Below are 24,138 nucleotides of genomic sequence, written 5' to 3'. Positions count from 1 at the left end.
TCCGTGAGCCAGAATTGACCGATGGCAGCGAGCATGGTTTTGGATTTTGAGGGCCAGTGGTAGGAGGGATCTTGGCAAAAGTCAGCAGAAAGGAACAAGGATTACAGAGGAAAGCAGTCCGGTGGTCAGCTGCAGAGACCCAGGAGGTCTTACAGAGACGGCCCAGGAGGCCTGGCCGCAGGGGCTGTTGGTGGCAGTGCCCCAGCCTCCCACACGGTGACGCCGTGGGTAAACCAGTGACATGTTACCCAGTCCTGAGCCACTGTCACATCCTCAGAGGGGTGTGAGTCCATGATTACGGCCAAGCGTGGCCCATCTGGTGGGAGGTTTCTCTCGTTCTCAAGTTGGCCCTCTGCTTTTCCAGAGACCATGGCCTTGGGCACCAACCAGTCCTTCCTGAGCACACGCTCCAAGTCCGCCGGCCCAAGAATCACCACCCTCCCTTCCGAGCAACTAACTGTCTGGCTGTGTTTCCTCTGACTGGTCTGCGCCTTCTTCCGACAGACCATGGTATACGCAGCCCTCTCTGCCCACAGCGCAGCGCTAAGACCTCACACCTTCTCATCTGCCCCTGACACTCTCCTGCGTGCCCATGCCTGTGAGGCGGTTGTAGTTACCGGGTAAATTGGTAGGGACGGTGATGAATCAGTGAAGGAGGGAAGCAAGCTACCCTGCACGTAGCCAGATCAGACCTGCCTCTGCCCATCTGGTGCTGTCAGCTCCGGTCAAGTTGCCTTTGGTGTCTGGATAGGGTTCCCTTCAACTCTAGTCATTTGTTTCGGTGTTTTAAAAACAAATAAACAAAACCAAAACCTGTCCACGTGCTTGAGATGAAGGTCTACAAAGCCGACCATCGGTTTTGCATTCCACGGTGCATCCGCCATTTCGCTCCGAGTCGCCCATGGGACCCGGAGCAAGGCCGGCGGGCAGAAGTGTCGGTGCATTTGAATGGTGGCTGGTGAAGCACACGGAAGGTCCCGACGACTTCCGGTGGGGCGGACAAGCCTGTCTGGGAAGAAGGGCAGCCAGCAGGCTCCTTAGAAGTGAGCATGGAGAGCCTTCAGCTCAGGATCTTTGGACAAGTTGTCAGGAGAGCCCCGTCCTGGGAAAGGACATCCTGCGTGGTCCGGCAGGGGGTTACGGACGAAAAGGGCCCCCGGGGAGATGGACTGACACAGTGGCTGCAAGAGAGGGAGCAAAGGTAAGCTCCTTTGTGAGGCCCGTCCAGGACCGGGCAGGTTGGCTCTCGTACACGGGGTCCCTGAGTGGGAATCGATGGGGTGGCCGCCCGCAGCAGCAATGTCCATGCAGCCCCCGCCACGTGCCATCACTGAACCCCTTCCTCCCAGTGCACCCCGTTCCCTCCCCTTCCCTGCCCCTCAGCGCTTGGTCCTGCCCTTTGAGCCTCAAGCAGTTGATGATTGCCACTCGGAGGGAGCTCAGTTTCAGACCTGAGAGCCCAGTGAGGACTGTCACTTGTCCACCTCAGCTATGGCAGAGGGGTCCCCAGTCCTCCCCGCTAGAGGTGCTGAGCCTCCGAGGAGGGCTCGGAAGCCACTTTGTACATAACGTGTGATGCTCCATGTGCCACGTGCCCTGGGCTCCCAGCTGCCTTGCCATTTGGAGCTTCAGGCAAGCCCAGGCCCCAGGCTGGCAGGCTGCTACCCGGGAAGCCCCCGAAGGGTGGCACAAACACGAGGTACACAGTCTGCCAGGGCTGCGGAGGGACCTCAGCCCCCAGGTCCCCACTGCCTACCATTGGAATCCCTGGTTTGGAACTGCCTTGAGGCTCCAAGACAGCTTCCTGGTCTTATGAAATACAGGGAATTATCTTCTGAGTTGCAATTTGGGGGCAATTTATTTTCCAAACAGGAGGAGGAAGTTGTTACAAACAATGCGCGCCCATTGCTTGGTCCAATCAGCATTCTTGGGATGAGGGGGGTGGTCCCTTTGACGTAGGTTCCCTCTTGAGAGACAGGGACACACACATTGAGTGAGGCCAAGCGTCTGCCCTAATTAGATCATTACATAAAAGACACACTCGAGGAGGGAGGATTCATGTGTAATGAAGATTAGAAGCTGTGATTCTGCACGTTTTATGGAAGAGGGAAGCAAACCAAGCCCCCCCACGGCAGCACCAGGTCGCCCATGCGCCAGAAGGAACCCTTTCCCTGGGAATGGCAGAAAGGGGGCATCCCCCTCCCCCTCTCTGCCCGTGTAGTGCTTTTCCTGGAAGTCAATGAGGAAGGGGCAGTCATGTGGACTCAACCATCCTCTGACTCATTCTGTTCCCATCACTGACGCATGTACATGCACTCACCCAAGCCATGTGCACACACTCCCCCACGCAGGCACACACGTGCACACGGACTCACATGCTCACCTAGTGTGCACACGTGTACATAATCACAGGTATGCCTATAGACAATCACATACTTATACCGCACATGCAGACATGTGCATGAGCATGCTCATACACACACACACACACACACAGTCATGCACATTCACATATAGCACATCCACAGTCATGTGCATGCACACTTATACATGCACACATGTTCATCTAGTGTGCACAAGCATGTACATGCTCACACAAGCACACACATACGTGCGTAGGCACACATGCTCACACTTACCTGACGTATGCACACACACACTCACACATTCACATGTAACATACATGCTATATGCACGCCCTCAGCAGGGTAAGGTCAGGGTCCTAGAGAGGATGTGGTATGCACAGAGCCCACTGGCCCCTCCCTGAGGCCCCCACTCCTCTTCCTGTGAGCTGGGAGGATGGTGTTAAGCTGGGAGTGCCGTCTCAGCTCAGAGACCCCTGGGGCGCTGCCAAGGAGGTGCCCAGAGTCTCCTCGGACTCCGGAGGCTTTGGGCGAAGTGGAAGAGCATGTGCACATGGGTGCTGGGCAAGCTCTGCTCTGTGGCTAAAGGGGGGGAGGAGGCAGGTTAGGGTGCTCTGAGGCTGGGTGGTGGCAAAGCCACGTCCTCCCACAGTGGCTACTGCTAGGTGCCACCGAGTTGGTTCCAACCCACAGCAATCCCATGACAACCGAATGAAACTGCCCAGTCCTGCGCCGTCCTCACAGCTTGAGCCCGTTGGTGCAGCCACCATGTCCGTCCATCTCATTGAGGGGCTCCTACTTGTCCTTCTCCAAGGACTGATGCCTCCTGACCACACGTCGTCCCAGTACGTGAGATGAGTCTCAGCATCCTCACTTCTCAGGAGTCTTCTGGCTGTACTTCATCCGAGAGAGATGGATTTGCTCATTGTTCTAGCAGTTCGTGGTCTATTGAATGTTCCTCACCAGTACCACACTTCCGATGTACTCCTTCTTCCCCAGCCCTCCTGCCCCCTCACCTCGCTCTCACAGGCATGCATCCTCCTATGAAGGTGCCCAGATTTAAGCAGCCTCCTGTTGTACATTTAGCTATCATGAGGTGCACCCTTGTGTGTCAGGAAAATCCCAATCTTGTCCTTGATTCGAGGAATGTATCTTGCGCCACTCTGACTTGATTTGTATTTTGCTGATTAATCCCATGACTCCAAGTGCAAATAAATCATGAGACCCCAAACCTAACTGCAAGGTCAGCAGTTCAAACCCACCAGCCGCTCCTTGGGAGAAAGATGAGGCTTTCTGTTCCTGGGAAGATTTACAGCCTTGGAAATCCACAGGGGCAGTTCCACGCTGTCCTGTGGGGTTTCTGTGAGTTGGGACTGACTTTCAGGATCGGTGCCAGCGTGGACTCTCCAGAGGGCAGGCTCCCGAGCAGATGAGAAGAGACGCTTTCTTCCCAGGTAGGAAGCAGAGGAGCCCATGCTGACCTTACACCCAAGACCCTGCCCTGATGAGTTGCAGGAGACCCAATCTGGTATCAACGAGTCCCAGGGACCAGGCTGGACATCTCCTCGGGCCTTCTGATGTGGGTACCGCCAAGTCCGCTGCACGCCTGCAGAGCAGACCCTGAGCTGGGTTTCATCCAAGAATTCTGATATCTGCCTTCATAGGCAGGCTGGCCGCCAGCACTGGGTTGGCATTGGAGGGCTGGGTACTCGGTGGCCAGCAATGGGCCTTAGAATGCCACAGCTCTGCCCAGCTCTCTACAAGGGACGCGCAGAGCAGCTTCAGCAACGCTGGCCAAGGGCTGTGTCACTTCCTGAGGATGCCCCCACCTCTGCAGCCCAGTACGTGCCTGGCCCCGTGGGGAGCATCCAGACTGGAGAGCGTCAAACCCACTGCCATCGTGTCCATGCGGCTCACAGCGACCCTGGCGGGCAGCGTAGAACTGCCTGTAGGTTGAGTAGGTGTGGGTGATTGGCCATAGCCTGCACTGTCACATGAGACAGAGCCCTGAGGACACACGGAGGCCCAGGGAGTCCCCTTCCAAGCTCTGATGGTGGGACAGTGTCCACCCCCACATATGCTCAGCAGGAGCAGAAATAACATTGCTGTTGGGCCACTTCCCATGCGCCCACTCAACATCCTGCCTGCCCTGTCTCTAGGGGTGTGGGAGAGGGAGTTGGGGACAGATAGCCTGGTGGGCAAGCAGCCCAGGCCACCACATTCCTGTGCTGTGACATCACAGAGATGTCAGAGGTGTCTCGCTGGCTGGTCCCTTAGGTGGCAAGGGGAAGGTCTCTTTTATCCTCAAACGCAGTGTTGGGAGCAGGGATGGCCCCAGCCAATGGCCGGCACCACAGACAGGGCCTGCAGCCACGTGCCCATGGCCTACAGCCCCAGTCCAGCTCGGCTTCCGTCCACAGCGGTCTGCTAGGAGCTAGATGCCGTGCTGGTACAGGGCAGGGCACAAAAGGACACTAGGATATCACCTTGTCCCCAGGAGCCAGCAGCATTTCTGGGAAAGGACAAGACCTGCAAGGTGGAGATGGGAGTGTGTGTGCGTACGAGTGTACATGAGTGTGTGGTGTGAGTGTGTGTATGTGTCTAGCCTTCAGGGTACAGCAAGGTCAGAAGTTCAAAACCACAAGTAACGCGATGACTCCCAACCTCAAAACCCCACAAGGTGTCATTTCTACTCCGTCCTAGCGGTTGCTACAGGTCTGCATCAACTCGGTGGCAGGGAGCGGAGCTTGTGTGAGCGTGCACCTGTGTGTGTCACTTCCACTCCGTCCTAGCAGTTGCTACAGGTCTGCATCAACTCGATGGCAGGGAGCGGAGCATGTGTGAGCGTGCACCTGTGTGTGAGGCACAGTGAGTGTGTATAAATGGGTGGGTGTGCAGGTATGCATGATGAGGGTTGGTGTGCATGTGTGCGTGTGGTGTGAGTGTATGGATGTGCGTGGGAGAGTGTGAGTGTGTGTACGTGTGGGTGTGTATGAATGTGTAGGTGTGCCAGAACAGTACAAATGTGTCACTGTGTATGTATAAGTGTGAGTGCCGTGTGAATGTTTATCAATGTGTGTGAATGTGTGGAGGGGAGCTGTGGTGTGAATGTATGAGTGTGTGTGAGTGTTTGTGTACTAATGTATAAGTGTGTGAACATGTGTGAATGTGTGTGGGTGTGTGTGGTGTGAATGTATACATGTGTGTGAGTGTGTATGAGTGTATGAATGTGGTATGGATGTGTATCAGTATGTGAATGTGAATACGTGAGTATATGAATTGTATGAGTATGTGAATGTGTGTGAGTGTATGTATGAGTGTGGTGTGAATGCGTATAAGTTTGTGTGTCCATATGAGCATGTGTATTTGAGGGGGTGTGTATGTGCACATGTAGATGTCCTGAAGAGAGCGTGCAGGTGGTGGCGTGGGATTAGACACGTGGACATTTGGGGACCGTGTCTCTTGGGTCCGAGGACAGGTTGGCAAGATGGCAGATGGTGGTGGCATTCCGTGAGCAGTGATGGTGGCGGGCGGTATTCGGCGCCCAGTGTGAACTTCAGCACCAGAAGTCTCAGCGGCCTGCCCTGTGCTCGATGGCACCCTTGGGCTATAGAGGTGGGTGATGCCTGGGCTGCTGCGTGGACAGTGGTGGGGAGGTCACGCTGAGCTGAGGTCCAGCCTTTGTGTTTGAAGGAGGGCCTGACCTTTGTAAGGTGGGGCTCTCGGGATGTCATGGAAAGAGCTGGGGGGCCCTTGGTGAGCCCAGTCCTCGCTGCCAATGTGGATGTTCGGGCTTTCATTCCCGTGGGGCATGAGGGCTGGGCGGGGCAAGGGGGCGCGTTCATCTGTGCGGTGTTTATGTAGGCATGTGTATATGGAAGGTGTGTATGTGTATAGGTGCAGGTTTTGTGTATATCTAAGAGTACATATATATGCTTTGTATATGAGTGTGTATATATAGGGGGTTACGGGCTATGTTGGGGTGCATAGGGGATGTGAAGAGGGATTATTTGAGGGACACAGTGTGTGTATATGGATGAGTGCATGTGTTGTGTATATATATGAGTAGATCTATGTTCTGTGTGAGTGTTTATATATATGAGGTACATGGTCTATGGGGGAGTGCTTTGTATGTATGTGCGTGTTTATGTGCACAGGACAGACATTTGTGCCTCTGGCTGCCCCCTTGTGTCCCCCAAGCCCTTTCCTTTCTCCCCTGCAATACTGCTCGGGTGCAGCTCAGAATTCTGGGCCCCCCTGATCCTTCCCCCAGCCGGGGAACCATGTCCAGATCGTCCTCAGCAGATGGGCATGTTTCTCAGTACCACTCCAACCTCGTGACCCCACTGCCCTGGTCTGTCCCAGGAGAGGTGGCACTGCCTCTCTGGGTGGCTGTCAGCCATGGGTCAGCCAAGGGTGCCAAGCCTCCCTTCCTTCCTGTCCCTTGTCCTCACAGCTGTCCATCTGGCCCAGCCCCTGCTCCCCGCTCCGTCAACCACAGTGAGGCGGGGCAGGTGACCACCCTTGTCCAGGGCCCTGGTCTTTCATACCCAAAGCAAGAGGAGGTCAAGGGCCAGGCGGCCCCTGCAGGCAGGGGAGTTAAGCCCATCCCTCCTTCCTCTCCACCTGCTGCTTGCTTCTTTCTCTCACTCAGACGCCAGCAGACTCCTCCGCTGGTCCCTTTGAAAGGTGCTTCTGTAGATTCACGTTTGATGTGTGCAGCTGCCTTTGTTCAAGAGCAGCCAGGTGCCAGCCTCCCCGGCTCCAAGTAATACAAGCCCTTGGCAGCCGTTCCTTCTAACTTCTCAGCCCCGGAGAAGCCAGGCTGCGGCAGAGAAGCCTGGACAGGCTATGTGGCCAGACGGTCAGCAGAGACCCTGTAGGGCAGGGTAGAACTGCCCCTGTAGGTTTTTGAGGCTATAGATCTTTACAGGAGTAGAAAGCCTCATCCGTCTCCTGAGGAGGGCCTGGTCGGTTTGAACTGCTGACCTTGCAGTTAGCAAGGCACAACCAACATGTAACCACTATGCTGCCCGTGCACAGCGGAGGGCGTTGCTCTGAGTCCACCAGAAGCATGGAGAGCTGGACAGGGTCTCATTGCAATCTCTCCCTGCGATCTCACTGGGCAGGCAATGAGAGCCCCACACCGGGGTGCAAGTATTCCGTTCAGTGTGATAATGTGAACGTAAGCGTCAGCGAGGATCACGGGTCACCTAGGGTGAGTGACCCCACAGATAAGACGGAGTAGAACTGCCCTTTGGGGTGCCTGAGACTTCCAGTCTTCAGGCTTTATCTTTCTCCTGCTAAGAGGCTGGTGGGTTTGAACTGCCAACCTTGCAAGGAGCAGCTGAAGGCTTACCCCCCTAAGCCACCAGGGCTCTCTCTATATACAAAACCCCAAGCCCACTGGCATCGGGTTGTGTGGGGTACACCAGCCCCCCACAACTAACTAATCATGGGTTCGGAAGGTGCAATTGTGTGGTTATGATATATAAAGATTATAGTAAAGTCATAGAGAAATAGAGAGATGAGAGAGAGAGTAAAACAAAGAAGTCAGACATATTTCATGGTCGCATGCTCACCTCAGCTCCTCTTGGTGGTCCACATGGAGGTGGGGGACGAGAGGGCAGGAGAGAGCTCTCGTGAGGTTTTATTTCTAACCAAAGCTTATGTATCTTTGGGTCCTGCAAGCCCCCTGATTATAGATAATGACCTGTGCCATAGGGAGGGGTTGTGACACAGGCAATACAGGCAACTGGAGGGGGATCACCTAGGGTGTACACACAATAGTAAAGGGAGGGAATAGGGGTACATATGTGGCAAGAGGGTGAGGGCAGACCCTAGACTCAATATAGCGGCCTAAGCTTAGTCATCCTTGAGTGGTCCCGGGCTTGCCTTAGGGCTCTCCTTCAAGGGAACAATATCAGAAGGCAGTGGGCCCTACTTAGGGTGAGTCAAACTATACAGTCTGGTTGCTCTAGAAGGCTGATACCCTTATGGAGAATAACCGCTGACCTACTTTAATTGACCTCCTAGTGTACAGCCATTTGCCATGTGTAGCACGCAGCGTCTTGGGTTTGGCATATATTTGGGGGAGACAACTTGGGAGAAATATTTCTGTACCCCACAGGGTTGATTCCAACTGATACAGGCCCACTAGTGAATGACCTTATAGGACAGAGGGGAAGTGCTCTCTGGCCTTTCTGAGGCTGTAACCTTCATGGGAGCAGAGTCCCAGGTTTCTCCAGCAGAGCAGCTGATGGGTTTGAACTGCCACCCTAGCAGTTACCACTCAAGGCTTAATCTGTGTGTGTGCATGTGTATACATACACCAAAACCCAAGCTACCAAGTCGATCCCAACTCACCGTGACCCTCTATAGGGTTTCCAAGGCTGTGTGGGGGCAGACACCCTAGTCTTTCTCCCACGGAGCTTCTGGTGGGCTTGAACCACCAATCTTGCTACAGTAGTTCAATGTTTAACCAACTACGCCAACAGGCCTCCATGTGTATAGTAGGTGGCTACAAAACCTTTGTGGGAAAATTCCGTTATCTGGCAGTGTCATTTCCCCATGATGTTTTTTGAAGACTCTTGGGCATGTGAACGGCAACCTTGGCTGAGTACTGGTTATGGGTTGGGCTGTGATCCCCAAAGTCAGACGTTTGAAACCACCAGCTGCTTCCATGGAAATAAAACAAGGCTTCTTACTCCCAGAAAGAGTTACAGTCTGGGCCTCCACCCTGTCCTATAGGGGCGCTGTGTCTTAGCATGGACTCACTGGCAGCGAGTCTGGTCTTCGTTCACCTGATGGAGCCAGGGTGGTGATGTCAAGTATGCATGGGGCTGCTAACCACAAGGTCCGGGGTCAAAACCCACCAGCTTCCCCGAGGAAGAAAGATGGGGCTGCCTGCTCCCTGAAGATGTACAGCCTCGGAGGCCCCACCCCATGTAGGATGACTATGAATAGCAATCAACTTGATGGCACTGGCTTTCTACATGTGAATATGTATACCTACATATATGAATAGTCACATATGAATTCACATATATTAATATATAGTCTCCATCTTCATGTTCTTAGTACATGCCTCTGGGTGGGTGGGGGGAGGGTGCCTTACACTTTGGGTTGATTGTGGTGGTTACATAATGCACACTGTGTCCAAACAAGCAAGCTGGTTACTACGTCGCTCACAAGAGGGACTGCTTCGATGTGGTCAGTTCAAGTGGTCCTCCGGCAGGTTTAAAAGCAAGGCGAGCGTGCACCAGGGTTGTATCCTCTCACCGTACTTGTTCGGCGGTATGCTGAGCGCGTCATGGGGAAGCCGGCGTACATGAAGAAGCGTGTGGCATCAGTCCTGGAGGAAGGGCTGTTTAACCGCCTGGGATGCGCAGACTGCGACACAACCTTGCTTGCTGAAAGTGAGGAGGACTTGGTGCCGTTTCTGATGAAGATCAAGGATTGCAACCTTCAGTATGGATTACAACTCAGTATAAAGAAAATCAAAATCCTCATAACCGGACCACATGGTAGCATCATGATAAACGAAGAAGGAATTGAAGTTGTCCAGCAAGGTTTCCTCTTGCTTGCTGAGCATCCACCGTCAATCAGAGCAGCAGTCAAGAAATCAGATGGAGCATGCCGTGGGTGGGGCCGCCGCACAGGACCTCTTTACCGTGTTGAAGAGTAAGGCTGACACTTGGCGGCCTGAGGCATGCCTGACCCAGGCCATGGGACTTTCACTCGCCTCATATGCTTGGGAACGTTGTGCACCAAACAAGGAAGGCCAAAGAATCCAAGCATCGGATTGCGGTGCTTGCGAAGGGTGTTGGAAGTAACACGGACTGCCACAGAGAATCAACAGGTCTGTCTCCACAGAAGCACAGCCCGCGTGCTCCTTAGAAGCGAGGATGCACTCACATACTTTGGACACGTTGTCAGGAGAGACCAGTCCTTGGAGAAGACCAGCGTGCTCGGTGCAGTCGAGGGGCGGTGAAAACGAGGAAGCCTCTCCACAAGGCGGACTCGCTATGAGTCGGAACCAGCTTGATGGCCCGAGCAACAGCAGCCACCACAATCCCTTATGTGATGGCGTTTGTCATTCTGGACGCTATGCCTGCGCTGCGACCCCATTTTGCAGGGTTTTCTCCTATAGGGTTAGGGTGGGCTGCATCTTTAGATACAGAGGGACCGCTCTGCTTCAGGATCAAGATGGGATGCTTCTTTAGGATGGCTTTACTAGCGGATGTGACTAAGACAGCTTTCATTCCGGGGGCATGACTCCCGAAAAGGCAAAAGTCACTCCTCCATCAAAGCCGCTCCTCCGTGTCAGAGCCATCTCCGGCACAGAGCAACGCCTGGACCGTTGGAAGAGCCCGGGCTGCATCTCCATCTGAAGTGGCGGGGGCCGAGCTCAGAGACCCGAGCGACGGGGCCCGAGACCCAGAGGAGCAGCGGGAGACCAGGGGATGCCTTCCCCTCATCTGGCCCAAGACCACGAGACAGTGGAACAGTGAGACGACAGGGGGGCCACAGAAGGCCATGTGGCTGCTGGCTGAGGAGAGGTGTGGCTGTAGACCAATGACTGCATCCTTCCTGCTTTCTGATCCCGAGGTAACCGAGTAACTTCCCTAGTATGCCCCCATAGGAGCCCTGGGGCACAGTGGTTACGTGTCGGGCTTTGATCCAGAAGATCGGCAGTTGGAAACCACCAGCTGCGAATCTTCATGGGAATAGAAAGCCTCATCTTTCTCCCGAAGAGCAGATGGTGGGTTCGAATTGCTGGCCTTCAGGTTAGCAGCCCGACACCTCCCCCACTGGGCCACCAGGGCTCAGGCTAGTGGAATCTCAAGTGCTCAGAACTGCTCCCACCCTGCTGCTGTCAGACAACCATGACTCATAATAGCCCCACGAGACGGAGGAGGACTGCCCCATCAGGCTTCCAGAGCTGCAAGGGTTTGCAAGGCAGGAGCTGGAGGATTTGAACAGCCGGCCTTTCTGTCAGCAGCGGGGGCCCTTTAACTCAGGTGCCATTAGGGCTCCTCCTCTCTGCTACCAAAACCAGCACCAAACCCGCAGCCATGGGCTCGGTTCTGACTCATAGCGACCCCGTAGGAGGGGGCAGAACTGCCCCTGTGGGTTTCCCAGACTGTAGCTCTTTATGGGGCTAGAAAGCCCGGTCTTGCTCCTGCAGAGCAGCTGGTGGTTTTGAACTGCTAACCTTGAGGATCACAGCCCAACGCATAACCACTCCACTTACAGATGCATCAAATTTGAACAAGGCCAAGACAGAGTGCCCTCAGGCCTCTCCATCTCATGGCTTAGCACTTGGTTTCTGGGGAGGATTGGTTTGGCCCCCCTGATGGCTCGCAGCACCCCCCACACACACACACTTCCTCTGCCCTGTAGCCCCATGTCCTCTGAGCTCAGGAGAGATGGTCTGAGGGCTGGCTGCTGGCCTACCAGGGAAGGGCCAGCTCCAGGGCAAGGGTCTCCCTCACCTTTGCATACAGGCCAGCAGGCTGCCTGGCCCGAGCACTGGCCCAGCAGAGGCTCGGAAACAACCCCAGAATAATTAAACAGGCAGAATCTGAAACAGGTGCTGGACTCCAGGGCGCAGGGTCAAAAGGCTGGGATCAAGGCTGGGATGTTGGCGAGATGCCTTTCTGACAGGCTGGGGTCTGAAACTCTGTGTTGTCATTCCCAGTATTTAATAAGCACATGCAGAACTATGGACTAAATACAAGAGATTGTAAGACCTGAAAAAATAATGATAACTTATAAATTATCAAGGGTTCATGAGAGAGGAAAGGTGGGGGAGGGGGGAATGAGCTGATACCAAGGGTTCAAATAGAAAGAAAACATTTTGAGAATGATGATGGCAACATGTGTACAATGTGCTTGACACACCTGATGGATGGATGGATGGATGGATGGATGGATGGATGGATGGATGGATGGATGGGTTGTAACAAACAGATAAATGCAAAAGGTTGAAATTCAACAGCAAAGGGCCACAGGTCCCACCGGCCAATGACTTCAAGGGTTATGTTGGCGCCAACAGGCTCCCTGCTCACCGGGCAGCCCCTGTGAGCCCTATGAGGGGTAATGGCCAGGGGCTGGCCATGCTGGGAGACAGCAGATGGACTCCCGATATTGAGGAAGGGGCCCAGGGGGCACAGTGGTCATGTGCTGGGCCGCTCACTCCAAGGCCTGTGTTGGAAACCACCAGCCACTCCGAGGGGGAAAGCCCAGGCTTTCTAATCCCACAGAGAGTCACAGTCTTCCAACCCGAGGAGGAAGCACTGCCCTGTCCCACTGGGTCGCTGAGAGTCTGACTGGTGACAGGGTGGCAGCCAGTGTGGTTTTGGTTTTGGTTTGGGGATGATGCTGGGATGGGTCTGGATTCTGCAGGCCCGGTGCCCTCTGCTGGCCACACCAGGCTAGTTGCTGCCGCTCTGCTGGGTGCTCTCAGTGTCTAATCCTCCCACAATGAGCATTGGTGGTGCCGGGCTGAGACGCTCAGTTTCCACAAAAGGCCAGCAGTTCAAACCCACCAGCCACTCCATGAGACAAAAGACCTGTTTGTTACCATCCATCCATCCATCCATCCATCCATCCATCCATCCATCCATCCATGTCAAAGGAGGGCTCTGTGCAGTGGCCGTACCATAGCCATTGAGGTTTATCAGAGACGTGATTATTGCTAATTGATTATTAAAGGAGAACATGAACAGATGGCTCAGTCACTTGCTCTCATCCATTCCTTAGCCTTATCTATTTCTAGCATGTTCCTCTCAATGTACAGTTTCAACATCTCGAACATCTCTTTTTGCATGAACTCACCTGCACTAGGACGAAACACTGCCTGGTCCTGCGCCATCCTTGCAATTATCGCCCTGCTGGACCCCATTACTGCAGCCTCGGTGCCAACCCATCCTGTTAAGACCTTCCTCACTCACACTGCCCCTCTGCTTTACCAAGAACGATGTCCTTCTCTGGGGACTGGTCTCTCCTGACAACAGGTCCAAAGTCCTTGTGATGGGTCTCACCATCCTCGCTTCTAAGACGCCTTCTGGCTGCACTTCTTCTAAGACAGATCTATTCTCTGCGGCCGTTTTCCGTTCTTTCCCTGGTGGGTCTCCGTCTGGAAGCTCCCCTGGAACCTCTTCAGCATCCTCACAGCACACACCCCTCCTCTGACAGCCAGGCAGTGGCCGCCCTGGGAGCTGCATTGGCTGGGAATGGAACCCAGCTCCCCAGGGTGGACAACAAGGACAACCAGTGAACCACAGCGTCCTCCAAGGAGAGTCAGAACAATCTAATGCTGGCCAGATCACCAGGCTGTTGCTGAAAGGTGGCAGCCCTTAGCAGGGTCTGGGACGTCTCTTTGAGAATCCAGATCTCGTGATGTTCCTGAAGCTTCCCTTCTACCCCACCCCACCCTACCCCTGACATTTGTGGGGGACCTGTCACAGAAATAAAGGGGATATCCCTAGACAGGGAGCTTTGCAACTGCAGGGCAGTGTGTGGAATTACTAACTTAGGCAACTTGAACTTACTTTCAAATGTAGTTAGAACTTGTGCCAGTGCTGGTTCCAAATACTCTGCCCCTGCCTCGGCTGACCACAGATCACAGAAAGAAACCCTGTGTTCGTCTGGGTAGACTAGAGGAACAAACTCATAAGCACTCATATGTGTGTAAGAAAGAGCTTTATATACAAGAGCAATTGATTATTGAGAAAACATCCCAGCCCAGTCCAGATCAAGTCCATAAGTGCAATATTGGCCCATATGTCCGATACCAATCTATAAATTCCTCTTCAGACTCATGCAGCATGTGTAATGATGCCAAATGCAGGAAGATCGCAGGCCAAGGGGTGGGAAGTCTTATGGATCCAGTGGCGGTAGAGGCATCGCAGCGCTTGGCTCCTTCAGCTCCAGGGCTCTAGTGTAGCTCCATGTGTCTTGTCAGCTGCAATGTCTCGCAGGGAGTGAGCCTGTGTCCCACCTCCAGTGAGCTATTTATCTCCTTAGTGCCTCCAAATGAGGTCATCAAGCTGCAACCTGATTGACAGGCTAAACTCCACCCCTTCACTCTTAAAGTCTCAAATTGACAACAAATTATGTCACTACCACAGCCCCCATCCCTGTCCCCCTGTTTGTTTCCCACAGAACCCCCAGTATCCTCCCTGACACCCCCTCGGGTTCTCCCTGGTCGGTCCTCAGGACCCAGTGTCCCCTCCTGGCATCCCACAACTCTGGTGACCATCTGAGCCTGTCCCTGCCTCTCTGTAGGTCCGCCATGGAGGCCCTCTGTCCGATCCTGCTCGCGGGGTTTAGCTGGCCGCTGGCCAGAGCGCTCAGTGAGAACCAGACCATCACACCGGACAGCAACAGTACAGCCATCCCAGGTAAGGACCCACCTGGCCTTGCCCACCTCTCCCCTCACTGCAAGCTCCTAGAAAGTTCCAGGGGCCAGTGCAGGGAGGGGCGAGGCTCAGTAAGAAGGGGAAAGCAAGGGGTGGCTGGTCTGGGTGTGTGTTTAGTATCCCTGCTGTAGAGACAGTTGGGAGAAAGAGGTGGCTGGGGGCTCCCATAGAGATTACTGCTTAGAAACACTACGGGACGGGTCTTCTCTGTTGGCGGGGTTGCTATGAGCCGGAATCCACACATCGGCAGCAGGGTTTGTTTTCCTTTGTCTTAAACAGTTTTAAGGGGGACATAATCCACGCATACTATCCATTCAGTAGACCAATCATGGCAAGATGAGTTGTACAATCATCATACCAATTTTAGACGGTTTCTTCTTTCTTGCCCTCCTTGCTACTAACTCCCCAGTTCCCACCCACCGCCCCTGGCGTGCCCCCCAAAATGCATGAATCCAGTTACTATCTCTATGAATTTACCTACCCTGGATTTCATATACAGAAAAACATATTTAGATAATAACAACAGTAACAAAGTAAAACAGAGAAAAACCTCAATGGGGAAAAAAACGAGAAAGTATTAAAAACTAGACCAACTTTAAAATGGGCCCAAAGGGAGACCCAGTGATAGGACATTCAATTTTAACCTGACTCCATCGGCCACACTCCACTTTCCAATGTGCTCTGCCTGACAGCAAGGCTGTTCACATTCTGGTCTGTGGGTAGAAGGGATTCAGTGGGGGCTGGATCCAGCCATGGGCTTGGGGTGAATATAGATAAGCATGGGACCTGGTGGCCAGGGAGTGGCAGATCCGAGCCCCCAAGCTGAGTGACAAGCGACCAGAGACTCAAACTGACCACTTCCTTGAGCTGGACCTAACTCAAAGCCACCCCAGCCAACGCCAGTGAGTCCGTGGGGACATTTTGACCCTGGCGTGGCAGTTGATAAGAGCCCTCATGGCTTAGTGGGCCATGAGTCGGGGCCAGGACTTGGGCTGCTAACCACAAGGGCCTCAGTTCGAACCCCCCAGTTGCTCCTCAGGAGAAAGAGGAGGCTCTCTGCTCTCTTGAAGAGTCCACTCTCAGAAAGATGTGTGTCCTCAGAAAACCTATATGGCCACTGTGAGTAGGTATGGGATTGGGGAGGGACTACCTGGTCCTTTCCCATTGGGCTGCGGAACACAAAGTCAGAAGCTCCCAACCAGGAGCAGCTCCTGAGGAGAAGGAAGAGACTCTGCTCTCCTGAAGGGCTCTAGTCTCAGAAACCCACCGGGCAGCGCCGTCCTGTCCTGGGGGTCGTGCTGAGCGGAGCCCCTTGATGGCAGTGGGCCTGGTGTGTTGATTCCTAAGAGAGTGGATGACATGAACCCACGCATTATTGTTGCTACTTCCAGGTGAGTGTCTGGACCAGTTTGATGTTTGTTCTTTAATACAAACCCTCAGCTTTTAAATATACACTGCAAAGCAGGTCGGGGCTCCTAAAGGTCTGTAGGAGAATGGAGTTAACCAATCCTGGCGTTTTTCCCATGAGTTTTGTGAAGCCCCCTGGCATGAAAATGAAAGGCTTTGGCTGTGCCTGAGAGCAGGGCAGCGGCGAGGACCAGAGGGCGCCTTGGGCCTGGTGGGCATTAGAAAGGTGGGTGGCAGACGCATTGCCTTCGAGTCCGTTCTGAGTCATAAGACCCCCAGGACAGCCCCACAGGGTGGAGTGGAGTCCCAGAGGGTTCCCAAGGTTGCGGTCCTTCCAGAAGCACCTGCCACCTCGCTCTCCTGCAGAGCGGCTGCGGGCCTCCCCCTCCCAACCTTTCCACCAGCACCTGAGTGCTCAGCCCCTGGGCCACTCGGGAGCCTTGGGAGATGCAAAGGGATTCCTTATTCTATCTTTTCTATTTTGAAGTTGATTTTTTTTTAAGTTTAAACTTTAAAAAAAGACAACATCCAGTGATGGACGCACAGATGACGGGCCTACAGGCTCTCGTCTGTCCAGCAAAGGCAGTAGATGGAGACAGAGTGGCGTTGTGGTGGCCAGGGGCTGGGGTGGAAGGGTAGTCACAGGAAGGTGGGCACGAGGGCCCTTCCTGGGATGATGGCAGTGCCCTACCATGGGCTCTGAGGTGATTGCACAGCTCCGAGAATTTAGCCAGCATGCTCCAGATGGGTGCATCAGACGGCATGTCTGTGACAGGTCAATGAAGTTGAGAAAGGCCTCGTAAAATTGAGATGCTGAGAGGGAACAGTGTTAGTCCCGGTTGACCTGAGAAACCAACCCAGTGACTCTTAGCTTTGTGTAAGAAAGAGCTTTGTATCAAGAAGTACTTATAGATCCAGCAGTCACGGTCAATGGTACAGCATGCAGGACTACGCAGTCCAATGATTGCAAAGTCATGTGGAGACAAACTCGGTGAGAACATTGCTGCTCTCTGTGTGGCCAGCTCACAGGAAAGTGAAGTGGGGGTGGGGGTCCCTTTGCTCTCCTTATGAGAAGGAATACCCACAAGGTGGCACCATCAGGCTGTGACCTGATTGACAGCTTGGATACCAACCCTACCCTTGTATGCATATTCAAGTTGACATAAAATTATGTAACTACCACAGATATGTTACTTCATCGCCCCAGTGACAGCGCAGATGGAACATGTCCACAGTGAATCCATTGGTTCCACTCCCCAAAACACTAGGAGCCACCTTTGGGTTTCCCTAATCAGTTCATTGGTAAATTCGGATTATTCCAGCTTCCAAGCGCTTCCATAACTGTGTTAGCAGGGTTCTCGAGAGGAACAAAACCAGGATGCTATGATTATATTTATATGAGAGCATAGGTTTATACAGCAAGAAGGAATGTAAGAGCTAATTAGCCCACACAGTGGTAGAGAGGGCTCAGTTCAACTCACTTTAGTGCAACAGTTAATATACTGGAAGTCCTTCAACTCAAGTTGAACCCTGCTGGGTCCAAGGTCAAGGAAGCAGACAGCGGAGTCAAGGAAGGAGATAGCAGTGTGGGTCAGCCACAGTCAGTAGTTTGGGAGCTTAGCGAAGCAGGCCCAGATGGGCTATCTAACTCGAGCTTGGTGACAGGATCCACCTGACTCAAGCTCAAGCAATGCACGCACCAGCAGCGTGGCAAAGCAGGTCTCAAAGAAGCCTCAAGCTCTAGTGACATGATGCACAGGTTGGCTTGGCCCACAGGGTGGGTAGTTCGCAGGTTGAGGCAGAGAACTAGCTAAAGCAGCAGTACACTGGTCCAATCCCCAGGAAGCAAGAGGAAGATGGGATGTCGTTACTTATTTTGCTCATCCTCCAAGCAAGCTGAGACCTGATTCAACTCCGCCCACATGTTCCTATTGGCCTAGTTGGCCCAATAAACCAAAGTATCACAACAAGGGAGCAGGAGGGGGGTGGGGTCATGAGCTGCAAGACTCAAGTTCAAGCTCCAGCGTTTCCACCGCCAGAAAACCAAACTCACTGCCACGAGTCGATGCCCACTCAGAGCATGACCACTAGAGTCACCTATGGTATCACCGTGCCCTCAGTGTCCCGTCTGTGAAATGGAGTTAACAAAACCAAAAGAAAACAAACCCACTGCCACCAAGTCGATGCCCACTTGTTGTCACCCTATAGGACAGGGAAGAACTGCCCCTCTGGGTTTCTGAGACTGTGACTCTCTCTCCCTCGGAGCGGCTTCTGGTTTCGAGCTGCTGGCTTTTCGGTCTGCAGACCAGTGCATAACCAATATGCCACCAGGTCCCTCCACAAACCCACGCCCACTGACCGTGACCAGATGAGACTGCCAATCCATACAAGAGTAGACAGCCTCCTCTTTCTCCTGAGGAGGGAACCTTGCAGCTAGCAGCCCCCGCGCCCCCGGGCTCCTTATACCAGGAACTACTTCTGGGAAATGCTGAGGATTAAACGAATTCCGGTTGGCTGTGGGTGATGCTGGCAAACCAAACAAGAGAACCCCTTGATGTTGAGTGACCCCCCAGGACAGGGTAGAACTGCCCCTGTTGGGCAGTTGCCCCATCAACCGTGGGTTCCCAAACAGCTTTGCCCTCCCGTGCCTTTACAGAGAAACAATTACTCAGCACCCCCTGGCAACTAAAAACGTTTGTATTCTAGCCCATCATGCAGGGTAAAGTGTAGGTATCTGTTTTTGCATCCTTGCTGGCTTATTCTAAGGAGACCTGGTGGCCCAGTGGTTATGCGTTAGGCTGCTACCTGCAAGGTCAGCAGTTTGAAATCACCAGCCATTCCTTGGGAGAAGGACAAGGCTTTCTATTTCTATAAAGAATTCGTCTCAGAAATCCACAGGGGCAAGATCTACCCTCTCCTATGGGGTTGCTATGCATCATCGAGTCAGCTCAATGGAAGTGGGTTGGGTTGGGTTGAGTTGAGTTGAGTTGGGTTTAGTTAGGATGGGTTGGGTTGGGTTGAGTTGGGTTGGGTTGAGTTGGGATGGGTTGGGTTGGGTCGGGTTGAGTGGGGTCGGGTCGGGTCGGGTTGGGTTGAGTTGGGTTGGGTTGGGTTGGGTTGACTTGAGTTGGATCTGTGCAGTGTCCCCCAGGTGGCAGTATCACCCACATTGGGAAATAACTGTTATAAACCTCATGGAAGCAGCCAGTTATCTCTTTCTTCCTCAGAGCAGCTGGTGTGTTTGAATCTCTGACCTTTCCACCCTGTCCATGGGCAGCCTGATACTTAACCCACTGTGCCTCCAGGAACCCTGTTGTTGCTGTGATTGGGGGCATGCCCAAGCCAGGCAGTGCTTCCAATTACTCTTCTCAGATGGGAACCCCCACTTTGGCCTTTGCGTAGAGGGCTACTGCGCAAGCTTGGGCCTGAGTGGTGGTTGAATGGCTGCTGGTAGCACCCTGATGCTCAGGGACCTGCTGAGGCACAGACACAGACTGTGGTCCATGGAGTGGACTCAGTCAGAGAAGGTGCACTGGACCACAGACTCTAAGCCTGTGTTGGCAGTAGGCAGGGGCCCTGTCGGGAGATTCCAGGGCCAGCCACAGTGCTGTCCTACCTGGAGACCACGACCTCAGCATGGCTGTCCTCCAGGCCGGCTGTGTTGGGTGAGGGAAGCCAGAGTGAGTGTGATGCCCACAGCATGGAGCCTCAGCCTCCTCGAGGGGCACCCCACATTGCCGATCCCCCAAGAATCACGTGCCAGAGGCCCACCCCACCCCATCATCAGAGGCTGCAGCACAGACAGCACCTGGCCACTCTGCTGTGTGAAAGCTGGGGTGGGATCTGTTCACGGGGGTGAGCAGTGCACACAGGGTGACAGGTGTACAGAGTGTGAGATGTGGACTCTGGGAGCGATGCATTTCACATCGGGTTCAGGGGGACAAGGTCCCCTGTAAGTGCCCCTGGGCGTTTTAGGTGATGGTATCAATCAATCCTGTGATTGAAAACTAAAAGGTCCAGGCATGGAGTGAGAGCATCCCCCATGCACCCCCGGGGGCCACTTGGCGTGGAGCTCAGGTGAGAGATACACTGGGCATGAGCAGTGTATGGCAGTGTGTTGGGGGCTCTGACAGCTACCTGGGTCCCCGGCTATCATTTCTGTTAGACATTCCCATGGGGGTCCCTCTGCCAGGACACAGGAATGGGCCTTCAATGTCCACCTCTGGGGAACTGCCCATAACTGACCCCCTGAGGGGCCAGTGCTCTTAGGCCCTCAGCCTGACCTGGCTTTCCCCAAAATCGGCCCCCCTGGAAGCAGCCTCTCTCACCCAGCCAGAGACAGCTGCAAGGACATTGGTGCCAGCCCTCACCACAGCCAGCCAGAGGGTGGGGACAGGGCACTGCTCATGGCAAGCTCAGGCAGACCCTCAGGTGTACCACTAGCTGAATGGGCACTCTCACCACAGCCCGAGCCCAGGGTGCCTGGTCACCTGATGTCCCTCAAGTCACTATTGTCCACTTTTCCCCAGAATGGCAGGCTGAGCGGTGCAGGAGCCAGAGCTGGTTGATATCTAGGTCCAGAGAGGACCAGCCCCAGCCCTCAGGGAGACACACCAGCCATGGTCTTTAGAGGATACAGCAGACTCTGGGGGAGATGCACCCCCTGGACACCAGGCAGTCCAAGGTTGCCTGGAGCTGGAAGGGGGTGTCCCACATGTCCACCGCCTCCATTCCTCATTAAGCAGAGTGGCAGAGACTGGGGCACTTGTGAGGCTGGGGTGGGGACGGTCAGCGGTCAGAACTTGTCTGGAAGCTCATTCTTGCCTAAGTCCTGTCTGATGTCAATGGCCATAGCATGAGCTGCTCCGTGTGCCTGCCAGGGTTTGGGTGGGCACGGTGGACTGACGGGAGGTGATTGGGGACTGCTTAGAAACTAGGCAGGGGGAAAAAAAGAAAGTAAGTGGGGGTCTTGGTGTGAGAAGAACAGGTGGGCTCACACACTGTGGAGGGGGGTTCAGGTGTCGCAAGGACTGGGGTGCTCACAGAAAGGGGGAGGGGGTGATCCTGCTGTCAGGAAGGACTGGGTGGGGCTAGCACACTGTGAAGGGCAGCCTGGTGTTGGGACTCCCCCTTGTCCAGACCCCTCTGTGAGTCACCAATGCCCCTCTGCTCCCAGGCCCTCCAGACCCGGGTGCCTCCCAGACGCTGCTGGCCTGGCTGCTGCTGCCCCTTCTCTGCCTGCTGGGACTCCTCCTAGTGGCCGCCTACTGTTTCAGGTAGGAGTGTCCCCGCCCCGCTGCGCCGCGCCGCCGAGGCCGGCAAAGAGGAAGTCAGCGCTCTCACTGGCTCAGTGGTGACCGTGGCTGGCGGGGGCCAGCAGCATGGGCAGCAGGAAGAGCTTCTCCCGGCTCACCTGGTGGGTAGCGGTGCCGGGCAGGGCCCTGAGTCTGTGCCCAGTGACCTCTAACCCTCTCGTGCCTCCAGGTTCCGGAAGCAGCGGAAGGCGGTGGTCAGCGTCAACGACAAGAAGATGCCCAACGGGCTGCTGGAGGAGCAAGGTGCGTCCCTCCCGAGGGCAGGGCGGCAGGCGGGACGGAAACCCTTGGGCGCTCCAGCCTCGTCCTCGCTTGGGCGTGGGGTCACCTCCAGGCTGTCTGTCTGCCAGACCCGCCCTCCCGAGGAGGTCCTTTCTGTTGTGGCTTCCCCAGGAGGGAGCATGGGCCTCACATCCTGTCGATGGGGGAGTGAGGGTGGGGCACGCTGTCAAGCTTGCATTTTCTCTGTGTGTCCTGTGCTGTCACCCCGAGAGAGACAGCCCCGCCCTGGGTGAAGGGCTGGACTCAAAGTGCCCCCATTTCAGTTCAATGGGCAGAGGGCATGGCCCTGCTGACTGGGTGACCCTTTAGTATCCCTGGTGGGGCCCAGGTGGCAGAGCGGTTAAACAAGGGGATGTCCCAGACCCACTGGCCGGCTGATGGCTGAGTGAGATGTGGCCGTAGATACCCGGTGGGGTGGGCCTGCTCCATCCTGCAGGGTCACTGTGATTCAGTGGAGAGGCCCTGAGTGGAGCTGAGTGCTCAGTACCTAACCAAGAGATGGGAGGTTTGAACCCACCCCTGGTGCCCTGCAGGAAAGGCCTGGCTACCTGTTTCCTAAACCAGCGGTTGAAAATCCTGTGGGCCCCACACGTGGGGCCATCGGAGTGAGCTGGCTGGAGCCCAAGGGGGTGGAGGTGGGGGGCTTCCCAATGTGTCCTCCAGGTTCCGAGGTCCCCTTGGGAGTACCATGTCCACACCGGAACCCAGCCCCCTGCGCTCAGCCTCCACTGCACACAGCAGGGCAAGCGGGGTAGAGGGGTTTTTCCACGTGACCCCAAGATGGAGAGTAGGGTGGCCATGTAGAGCCAGAAGACACACTTGTTTAGGGACCTGGAGCCCCCACTGTCCACTCCTGCCCTGCCCACTCCCCTCCCTAACTGCCCTCCCGCCCAGTGCCAGAGGGCAGCAGCCATGGTAGAGCATAGCAAGACCCGACCCCGCTCCTCCTGTTCTGGGCTGACTCTGGGAGGGGTGAGGACTGGGGAGACCCTCAGCTCAGCCCTGGAAGGCCGGTGGGGGGCAGGCCACAGGGTGGGTGAGTTGCCCCTGTCCAGGACCTCAACACCTTCCCAGGAAGAAGGCTCCCTCCTGCCGCTTCTGTCACTTCTCCCTCCCAGCCCCTCTTTCTGCGCCCCCACCCCAAACCACAAGAGTGGTTACCTTTCACTTCCCAGGGGAGGGGGCTTGTCTGTCTGCAGCTCCCCCAGAAACCTTTCATTAGACCAGGACGGCTCTGGGGCCCCTAGCCACTCCCGGTCCCACACCTGAGTCAGAGCAGGCCTGGCCGCAGGTCCTCCGCAGCCGGTCACTAGGAAGCAGATGGCCAGACCTTGCTTCCCAGCTCCGCCTGGATGGACGTGAGCCTGTACCTTGCAGTTGGCACCTGAGCATGTTAGCCAAGGCCCAGCGGTCACTGCGGGCTGCGGTCAAGTCAGTTCCGACTCCTGGAGACCTGGGCGTGGAGCAGAACTGGGCTCCACGGCCGACACCTTCCTGGAGTCGGCCACCAGGCCTGTCTCCCAAGACCCCTCTGGGTGGATTTGAACTGCGGGCCTTCCGGCTACTAGTAGAGCATGTGTTTGTGGCAGCAGCCCCTCTGCCCTTAGCTCCTCTCTGTTTCCCTAGCTGCACTCTGGGCTCTGCCTGGAGCTGTGGGTGGGGGTGGGGTGGGGGCGGGATGGAGGGAGGCGGCTTGGGGCTGAACAGGTAAGGAGGCCGGGGTTTGGGCAGGGGGAGGGGTACCTGTGAATGGACACATCAGGGCAGGCCCCACAGGTTGGGGTGAGGCTCTGACTCACTGCTGTGGCTGCGTGCTTGAGCCCAGCGTCTCTCCCTCGGCCATCTCATTCCTTCTGGAATGTCCTGGTCCCTGGCTGCCCGCCCACCGGCCAGCAGCGTGGCTAGTGGGCCCGCGCTCTCTGTCCACAGAGCAGCAGAGAGTGATGCTGCTGAGCCCGTCCCCCTCGGGGCCCAGGAAGTACTTCCCCATCCCCGTGGAGCAGCTGGAGGAGGAAATCCGCCTGCGAGCCGCCGATGACTGCAAGCACTTCCGGGAGGAGTTCAACGTGAGTGGGGGGCTGCCAGATGGGGTGACCCCAAAGGCCAGCGGGACCAGAGACCAAGCCAACTTCCTGGATGCTGGTCCCTCCTGTGCACCACTCTCACGCCATGATCTGACACCTCTATGCCAGAAACCTGGTGCCCTGGACGGCGGGGGACACAGAGGAGACGGGGCACACCATGTAGACACTCCAGGCTAGGGCAGGGGCTTCCCCCAACACCCTCTGATGGGCTCCCAGAGTTTGGGGGCCTACGTGGTGTGGAGTGGTCCTTCCTCACACC

The 24,138-nt window shown here is 55.2% G+C and overlaps 1 protein-coding gene across 1 annotated transcript in view; it reads left to right on the top strand.

Moving 5' to 3' along the window:
• PTPRE (protein tyrosine phosphatase receptor type E) overlaps positions 1–24,138 on the top strand; it is an 81,447-nt gene that overhangs the window by 26,782 nt on the left and 30,527 nt on the right. Inside the window, exons 2-5 of the mRNA XM_004700872.3 lie at positions 14,658–14,773; positions 21,375–21,474; positions 21,683–21,756; positions 23,725–23,861. Coding sequence (XP_004700929.1) covers positions 14,665–14,773; positions 21,375–21,474; positions 21,683–21,756; positions 23,725–23,861 — 420 coding nt within the window. The 5' untranslated portion in view covers positions 14,658–14,664. The remainder of the gene's footprint in view (positions 1–14,657; positions 14,774–21,374; positions 21,475–21,682; positions 21,757–23,724; positions 23,862–24,138) is intronic.

The sequence above is a fragment of the Echinops telfairi genome, unplaced genomic scaffold (genome assembly GCF_000313985.2).
Source record: "Echinops telfairi isolate 266 unplaced genomic scaffold, ASM31398v2 ScPeMD7_70;HRSCAF=299, whole genome shotgun sequence".
Classification (NCBI taxonomy): Eukaryota; Metazoa; Chordata; class Mammalia; order Afrosoricida; family Tenrecidae; genus Echinops; species Echinops telfairi.
This window is presented reverse-complemented; position numbering and strand designations above follow the sequence as displayed.